The 8,276-nt window shown below is 36.0% G+C and overlaps 3 protein-coding genes across 3 annotated transcripts; all 3 read left to right on the top strand.

The window, feature by feature from the left end:
- The first annotated feature begins 2,214 nt into the window (after window positions 1–2,214).
- LOC132717195 (protein PFC0760c-like) lies at window positions 2,215–3,331 on the top strand. The gene is made up of 2 exons (XM_060700615.1): window positions 2,215–2,434; window positions 3,009–3,331. Exons 1-2 carry the CDS (start codon window positions 2,215–2,217, stop codon window positions 3,329–3,331), a joined length of 543 nt encoding a protein of 180 aa, XP_060556598.1.
- A 10-nt stretch (window positions 3,332–3,341) lies between these two features.
- On the top strand, window positions 3,342–5,480 carry LOC132717192 (uncharacterized). The gene is made up of 4 exons (XM_060700614.1): window positions 3,342–3,383; window positions 3,707–4,004; window positions 4,484–4,773; window positions 5,379–5,480. Exons 1-4 carry the CDS (start codon window positions 3,342–3,344, stop codon window positions 5,478–5,480), a joined length of 732 nt encoding a protein of 243 aa, XP_060556597.1.
- A 117-nt stretch (window positions 5,481–5,597) lies between these two features.
- On the top strand, window positions 5,598–7,678 carry LOC132717191 (repetin-like). The gene is made up of 4 exons (XM_060700613.1): window positions 5,598–5,747; window positions 5,968–6,203; window positions 6,542–6,781; window positions 7,465–7,678. The coding sequence occupies exons 1-4, from the start codon at window positions 5,598–5,600 to the stop codon at window positions 7,676–7,678; spliced, it is 840 nt and encodes a 279-aa protein (XP_060556596.1).
- The last annotated feature ends 598 nt before the right edge of the window (window positions 7,679–8,276 follow it).

Below are 8,276 nucleotides of genomic sequence, written 5' to 3'. Positions count from 1 at the left end.
ATCTGATTTACTTAATTAATAAGAAGAAAAATGTTTATGTTTGTTATATCTATATTATTATTTCTATAAATAAATTTGTGTTAAATGTGCTCAACCAAATTCTTTCAATCCGGCACATGACGTTACAATGATACCAAAATATACTCAAATATTCAAATATATGACATTGCAACTTCTTGATATAAAACTTACATTGCCATAAAATGTAAAAAAAAACCTTCTGTCAAAATTTCGAAAAAAACAACACTAAAAACGAATGTTCAATTGTAAGTTTTAAACATGGCATGGTGAAAGTACTATGTGCTGTTGTTAGCCATTTATTTTGATCAATATTACACTTACTGTAATCAAATTTCACCCCTTAATTAATGAAAAGTGTATTATATTCTCAGACTCATTTTCTTTTTTATGATATATTAAGAAATCGAAAAAGCAAAAAAGTCGTTTGACGCTGCAGCAAACGAATCTCTTTTAATGCCATAGATTGATTGTAAGTTTCACTTTTCACTGATAATAAACCTTTCATGAATGTTTACAGTTTTTCTAGAAAAAAAATGAAAATAATCATGGGACAATTTTAATATAATAACTAAAGTGACACAACTGCAGAAGTGACTCTTATTTAGCATTTAAGTAGTTTCACTATTGATGCAATAATCAGTGTTTCTTATAATACGCCTTTACAAATTCTTATGTGCAAATATTTCTGAGAAATAGTAAAAATAAGAAATCGTGAATAAGAAAGATTAGTAGTTAGATGATTTATATTTGGCCTGCTCAACGCACACCTTTAGCATTATTGGTCAGATGTGCTACTTCCGGTGATAAAGCTTATAAAAAATCCAATGTAGGTTGTTCTATTTTCTGATAATTTAGATCATTAGATCATTTGATTATTAAATATTTTCAAAACTGAAAACCTTGCTACTAGAATACGTGTATGTTTTGATCCTTAACTCATTAGAACATATTTTGAGAGAGTAAGAATTCAAAATAATTCGCAATCCCTCGTTATTCAGAGAATCATTCTTTGTATCTGCTTATGTATATCTAATATAATAATCATGGACGGTAGGTTTTATTGGATGCCAGACATTTCGACACTTCGATCATGGATTATGTCATATGAATAATTTAAGTTTTAAGAAATTGTAAAACATGCATTCGATAAATATGATGTTTTAATTTGAAATCTATATCAGTCCTTTGTCAGCTGTATTTCCTGCGTCTTATCTGTTGGTAACCGTATAGGTGAATAAAAAATAAAACGCTCGTAAGTTATTTTCATAGACTCCTTTAGAATTAGGGATAGTATGAGCACATTAAATCAGCAGGAAAATTACGTTAAAATTGTTAGTACTTACATGTGCTTTATTACTTTATTGTACTATATATATATGGTTAAACGGAGTTTGTTATTTATTTACTAGATCATTTTAATAGGGAAGTAAAAAAAGTAATGGTTTTCTTTGGAACAAAAGATAAATTTACCAAAAATATTATTTTTCATTTTTTCCAAAAAGTAATATGGGTTTTTTACACACACAAACAATCTTACAAAACCGCCCCATTTGCAGCATCAGAAAAAAAAATTCTATTTCCCGTTATTTTATTTTTTTGACACTGATGTTTAATCTCAGCAAAAAAATTTGCTGGGGTGTGCTTTGGGAGCGGGTTTTTACAATTTAAGATAAAAAAGTTTTAAAACCCTCAATGAAACAAATAAGTTATTCCCCTTTTTTCCCCTTTTGGACGTTCTTTTGGGAGAAAAGATGGGCTTTAGCAGAAGATTTGAAGAAATTTGGGAGACGGCTAAAATAAAAGACCTAGGGGGGGCCCTTCTGATGCCCCGATTAACCCCGGGGAGAGGAAAGCTCTTTTTGTGCCTTCACGTTTTACGGGCGGATGGAACCCCATCATGCAATGTTTTAAAAAAAAACTGATTAGATTTTGGCAAAATTATTTTTTTTTTGCTAAAATTATATATGTCTTTTTTTATAAAAATTCCCGTGTTTGGTAATGTTAAATCCCTTTTCAGCCCCCTTAGAAAAAACTTTAAAGGAAAACATGGATACCCTTTAAAGGGCAATCGAGTTCAGAAAAATCAACTAAATAAAAAATTATTTTGTGCATTGGGTGGGACCCCCAAATTGAGGGTAGAAACTCTGGGGATGGATAAAGGTTTAGTTAATGCAAGAGATAATTATTGTAAAGATGGCATGTGCTACTGCTGCTGCTGATTATAATGATGGCGATGGAGCTGCTGCTGGTGGTGGTGGTTGTGGTTATGACGACAGTGATGATGATGATGATGATGATGATGCCAGTAGTGGTGGTTATGAAGACAGTGGTGGTGATGATGATGATGATGCCAGTAGTGGTGGTTATGAAGACAGTGGTGGTGGTGATGATGATGATGATGCCAGTAGTGGTGGTTTATGAAGACAGTGATGATGATGATGATTGATGCCAGTAGTGGTGGTTATTGAAGACAGTGGGTGATGATGATGATTGATGGTGATGATGATGATGATGATTGATGAAAGAAGAAGAAAGAAGGAAGAAGAGGGGGAAGATTAGGACGACGATATTAATGATGGAGGCGGCAGGGTGATGATGATGACTATTATGATGATGATGAATGGTGGTGATGGTGATTGATGATAATGATGATGATGCTAGGTGATGATGATGATAATGATGAATGTGGTGATGCTGGGGGTGGTTATGACGAAGTGATGATGATGATGATGATGATGATGTGTGATGTTGATGATGATATTGATGATGATAATAATAATGATGATATTGACCTATAATTGGGACGATTTGTGAATAATACGATTGACTATAATGGTGGGGGGGATTGGTTATATTACTGATTATATTGATATGTACTTATGTTGGGTTGTGATGCATAATACTGATGGTGACGGTTAATGATGATATTGATAATAATGGAAATGATTGTAATGGTGATAGGTAATGTTATCCCTTGTTGAATATAGTAATGTATTTATTGGTTAAGTGTAATGATGGTAGTAACTGTGATGAGTGTGGCAGTTACTGTGATGTGTATTGCAGATATTGTGACGGTAATTACTTTGGTGATTGTGGTAGTTATGTTGACGGTAGTCACTTTGGTAAGTGTGGTAGTTATGATGACGGAAGTTACTTTGGTAATTGTGGTAGTTATGATGACGGTAGTCACTTTGGTGAATGTGGCAGATATGATGACGGAAGTTACTTTGATGATTGTGGTAGTTATGATGATAAGAGTCACTTTGGTGAATGTGGTAGTTATCATGACGGTAGTCACTATTGTGATTAGGGCAGAAATGATGACGGAAGTCACTTTGGTCATTGTGGCAGTTATGATGACGGTAGTTACTTTGGTGATTGTGGCAGTTAAAATGACAGTAGTTACTTTGGTGATTGGGGCAGAAATGATGACGGAAGTCACTTTAGTAATTGTGGTAGTTATCATGACGGTAGTCACTTTGGTGAATGTGGAAGTTATCATGACGGTAGTCACTAAAGTGATTGGGGCAGAAATGATGACGGAAGTCACTTTGGTCATTGTGGCAGTTATGATGACTTAAGTCACTTTGGTGATTGTTGCAGTTATGATGAGTCACTTAGGTTGATTGTGGTAGTTATGATGACAGTAGTTACTTTGGTGATATGGCAGTTATCATGAAGGTAGTACTTTGGTGACTGGGGTAGTTTTGATGACGGTAGTTACTTTGTTGATTGTGCTAGTTATGATGACGGTAGTTACTTTGGTGATTGTGGTAGTTATGATGACGGTAGTTACTTTGGTGATTGTGGCAGTTATGATGACAGTAATTACTGTGGTGAATGTGGTAGTTATGATAACGGTAGTTACTTTTGTGATTGTAGCAGTTATAATGACGACTGTATTTACTTTGGTAATTGTTGTAGTTATGATAACGGTAGTTACTTTGGTGATTATGGTAGTTATGATGACGGTAGTTACTTTGGTAATTGAGGCAGAAATGATGACAGTAATTACTTTGGTAATTGCGAAAGTTATGATGACGGTTGTTATTTTGGTGAGTGTGGCAGTTATGAAGACAATCGTTACTTTGGTGATTGTGGCAGTTATGATGATAAGAGTCACTTAGGTTGATTGTGGTAGTTATGTTGACAGTAGTTACTTTGGTGATTATGGCAGTTATCATGACTGAAGTACTTTGGTGACTGGTGTAGTTATAATGACGAAAGTCACTTTGGTAATTGTTGTTATTATGATGACGGTAGTTACTTTGGTGAATGTGCCAGTGATAATGACGGTAGTCACTTTGGTGAATGTGGTAATTATGAAAACAATAGTTACTTTGATGATTGTGGCAGTTATGATGACGGTAGTCACTTTGATTGATTGTGGTAGTTATGATGACGGTAGTCACTTTGGTTGATTGTGGTAGTTATGATGACGGTAGTCACTTTGGTAATTGAGGCAGTAATCATGACGGTAGTCACTTTGGTGATTGCGGTAGTTATGATGACAGTAGTTACTCTGGTGATTGTGACAGTTATCATGAAAATAGTAGTTTGGTGACTGAGGTAGTTATGGTGACGGTAGTCACTTTGGTGAATTGTGGCAGTTATGATGACGGTAGTCACTTTGGTGATTGTACTAGTTATGAAGACGATAGTTACTTTGGTGATTGTGGCAGTTATCATGAAGGTAGTACTTTGGTGAATGGTGATGGTAGTTGCTTTGTAGAATGTGCAGAATTGATGACAGTAATTACTTTGGTAATTGCGAAAGTTATGATGACGGTAGTTACTTTGGTGATTATGGTAGTTATGATGACGGTAGCTACTTTGGTAATTGAGGCAGAAATGATGACAGTACAGTAATTACTTTGGTAATTGCGAAAGTTATGATGACGGTAGTTACTTTGATGATTGTGGTAGTAATGATGACAGCAATTACTTTGGTAATTGTGTAAGTTATGATGACGGCAGTTACTTTGGTGATTGTGGCAGTAATGATGACGGTAGTCACTTTGGTGAATAAGGCAGTAATGATTACGGAAGTTACGTTGGTGATTGTGGTAGTTATGATGACGGCAATCACTTTGGTGATTGTGGTAGAAATGATGACGGTAATTACCTTGGTGATTTTGGCAGTTATGATGACGGCAGTCACTTAGGTGATTTGGGCATAATCATGACGGTAGATACTTTGATGAATTTGGTAGTTATGATGACGGTGGTCACTTTGGTGAATGTGAAAGTTAAGAAAACAATAGTTACTTTGGACATTGTTGCAGTTTTGATGGCGGTAGTTACTTTGGTGATTGTGGTAGAAATGATGACTGTCATTACTTTGGTGATTATTGCAGTATGATGACGGTAGTTACTTTGATGATTGTGGTAGAAATGATGACGGTAGACACTTTGTTGATTTTGGCAGTTATGATGACGGTAGTCACTTTGGTGAATAAGGAAGTAATGATTACGGAAGTTTCTTTGGTGATTGTGGTAGAAATGATGACGGTAATTACTTTGGTGATTATTGCAGTATGATGACGGTAGTTACTTTGGTGATTGTGGTAGTTATGATGACGGTAGACACTTTGGTGAATAAGGCAGTAATGATTACGGAAGTTAATTTTGGTGATTGTGGTAGTAATGATGACGGTAATTACCTTGGTGATTTTGGCAGTTATGATGACGGCACTCACTTAGGTGATTTGGGCATTATCATGACGGTAGGTACTTTGGTAAATGTGGTAGTTATGATGACGGTAATTACTTTGTTGATTTTTGTAGTTATGATGTCGGTAGTCACTTTGGTTATTGTGGTAGTTATGATGACAGTAGTTATGATGACGGTAGTCACTTTGGTAAATGTGGTAGTTAAGAAAGCAATAGTAACTTTGGTAATTGTGACAGTTTTGATGGCGGTAGTTACTTTGGTGAATGTGGCAGTATGATGACGGTAGTCACTTTGTTGATTGTGGTAGTTATGATGACGGTAGTTACTTTGGTGAATGTGGCAGTTATGATAACGGTAGTCACTTTGGTGATTGCGGTAGTTTTGATGACGGTAGTTACTTTGGTGAATGTGGCAGTTATGATGACGGTAGTCACTTTGTTGATTGTGGTAGTTATGATGACGGTAGTCACTTTGGTGAATCGGGCAGTTATAATGACGTAGTCACTTTGTTGATTGTGCTTGTTATGACGACGGTAGTTACTTTGGTGAATGTGGCAGTTATGATGACAGTAATTACCTTTGGTAATTGCTAAAGTTATGATGACGGTAGTCACTTTGGTAATTGTGGTAGTTATGATGACGGTAGTTACTTATTTGATTGTGGTAGTTATCATGACGTTAGTATTTTTGATAGTGTGATAGTAATGATGACGGTAGTTACTTTGGTTATTGTGAATGTTATGATGACGGTAGTTACTTTGATGATTCTGGCAGTTATGATGACGGTAGTTACTTTGGTGATTGAGATGGTTATGATGACGGTAGTTACTTTTTTGATTGTGGTAGTAATGATGACAGTAATTACTTTGGTAATTGTGAAAGTCATGATGACGAAAGTTACTTTGGTGATTGTGATAGTTATGATGACGGTAGGTACTTTGATGATTCTGGCAGTTATGATGACGGTAGTTACTTTGGTGATTGTGGTAAAATTGATGACGGTAGTTATTTTGGTGATTTTGGCAGTTATGATGACGGCAGTCACTTTAGTGATTTTGGGCATTATCATAAGGTAGGTACTTTGGTGTATGAGGTACTTATGATGACGGTAGTCACTTTGGTGAATGTGGTAGTTATGATGACGGTAGTCACTTTGGTGAATGTGGTAGTTATGATGACGGTAGTCACTTTGGTGAATGTGGCAGTTAAGAAAACAATAGTTACTTTGGTAATTGTGGCAGTTTTGATGGCGGGAGTTACTTTTGTTATTGTGGTAGAAAAGATGACAGTAATTACTTTGGGGATTTTGGCAGTTATGATGACGGTAGTCACTTTGGTGAATGAGGTAGTTATGATGACGGTAGTCACTTTGGTGAATGTGGTAGTTATGATGACGGTAGTCACTTTGGTGAATGTGGCAGTTAAGAAAACAATAGTTACTTTGGTAATTGTGGCAGTTTTGATGGCGGGAGTTACTTTTGTTATTGTTGTAGAAAAGATGAAAGTAATTACTTTGGGGATTTTTGGCAGTTATGATGACGGTAGTCACTTTGGTGAATGTGGTAGTTATGATGACGGTAGTCACTTTGGTGATTGTGGCAGTTAAGAAAACAATAGTTACTTTGGTAATTGTGGCAGTTTTGATGGCGGGAGTTACTTTTGTTATTGTGGTAGAAAAGATGACAGTAATTACTTTGGGGATTGTGGCAGTTATGATGACGGTAGTTACTTTTGTGATTGTGTTAGTTATGATGACGGTTATAATTTAGTGAATGTGGTATTTATGATGACGGTAGTTTCTCTGGTGAATGTGGTTATTATGTAAACAATAGTTACTTTGGTGAATGTGGTAGTTATGATGACGGCAGTTATTTTGGTGAATGTGGTAGTTATGATGACGGCAGTTACTTTGGTGAATGTGGTAGTTATGATGAAGGTTGTTACTTGGGGGAATGTGGCAGTTATGATGACGGACTTTGGTGAATGTGGTAGTTAAGAAAATAATAGTTACTTTGGTAATTTTGGCGGTTATGATGACTGTAGTTACTTTGGTGAATGTGGTTATTATGTAAGCAATAGTTACTTTGGTGAATGTGGTAGTTATGATGACGGTAGTTACTTTGATGATTGTGCTAGTTATGATCGCGGTAGTCACTTTGGTGAATGCGATTATTATGAAAACAATAGTTCCTTTGGTGATTGTGGCAGTTATGATAACGGTAGTCACTTTGGTTGATTGTGGTAGTTATGATGACAGTAGTCACTTTGGTGAATGTCGCAGATATGATGACGGTTGTCACTTTGGTGAGTGCGGTAGTTATGATAACGGTAGTTACTTTATTGAATGTTGCAGTTATGATGACGGTAGTCACTTTGGTAATTGTGGCAGTAATCATGTCGGTAGTCACTTTGGTGATTGCGGTAGTTATGATGGCGGTAGTTACTTTGGTGAATGTGGCAGTTATGATGATGGTAGTCACTTTGGTGATTGCGGTAGTTATGATGACGGTAGTTACTTTGGTGAATGTGGCAGATATGATGACGGTAGTCACTTTGGCGATTGTGGTAGTTATGATGACGG

This window comes from Ruditapes philippinarum, unplaced genomic scaffold (genome assembly GCF_026571515.1).
Source record: "Ruditapes philippinarum isolate M1 unplaced genomic scaffold, ASM2657151v2 ctg136_1_1_1_1, whole genome shotgun sequence".
NCBI lineage: Eukaryota > Metazoa > Mollusca > Bivalvia > Venerida > Veneridae > Ruditapes > Ruditapes philippinarum.
The sequence above is the reverse complement of the archived record's forward strand: the minus strand, read 5'-3'. Positions and strand labels throughout refer to the sequence as shown.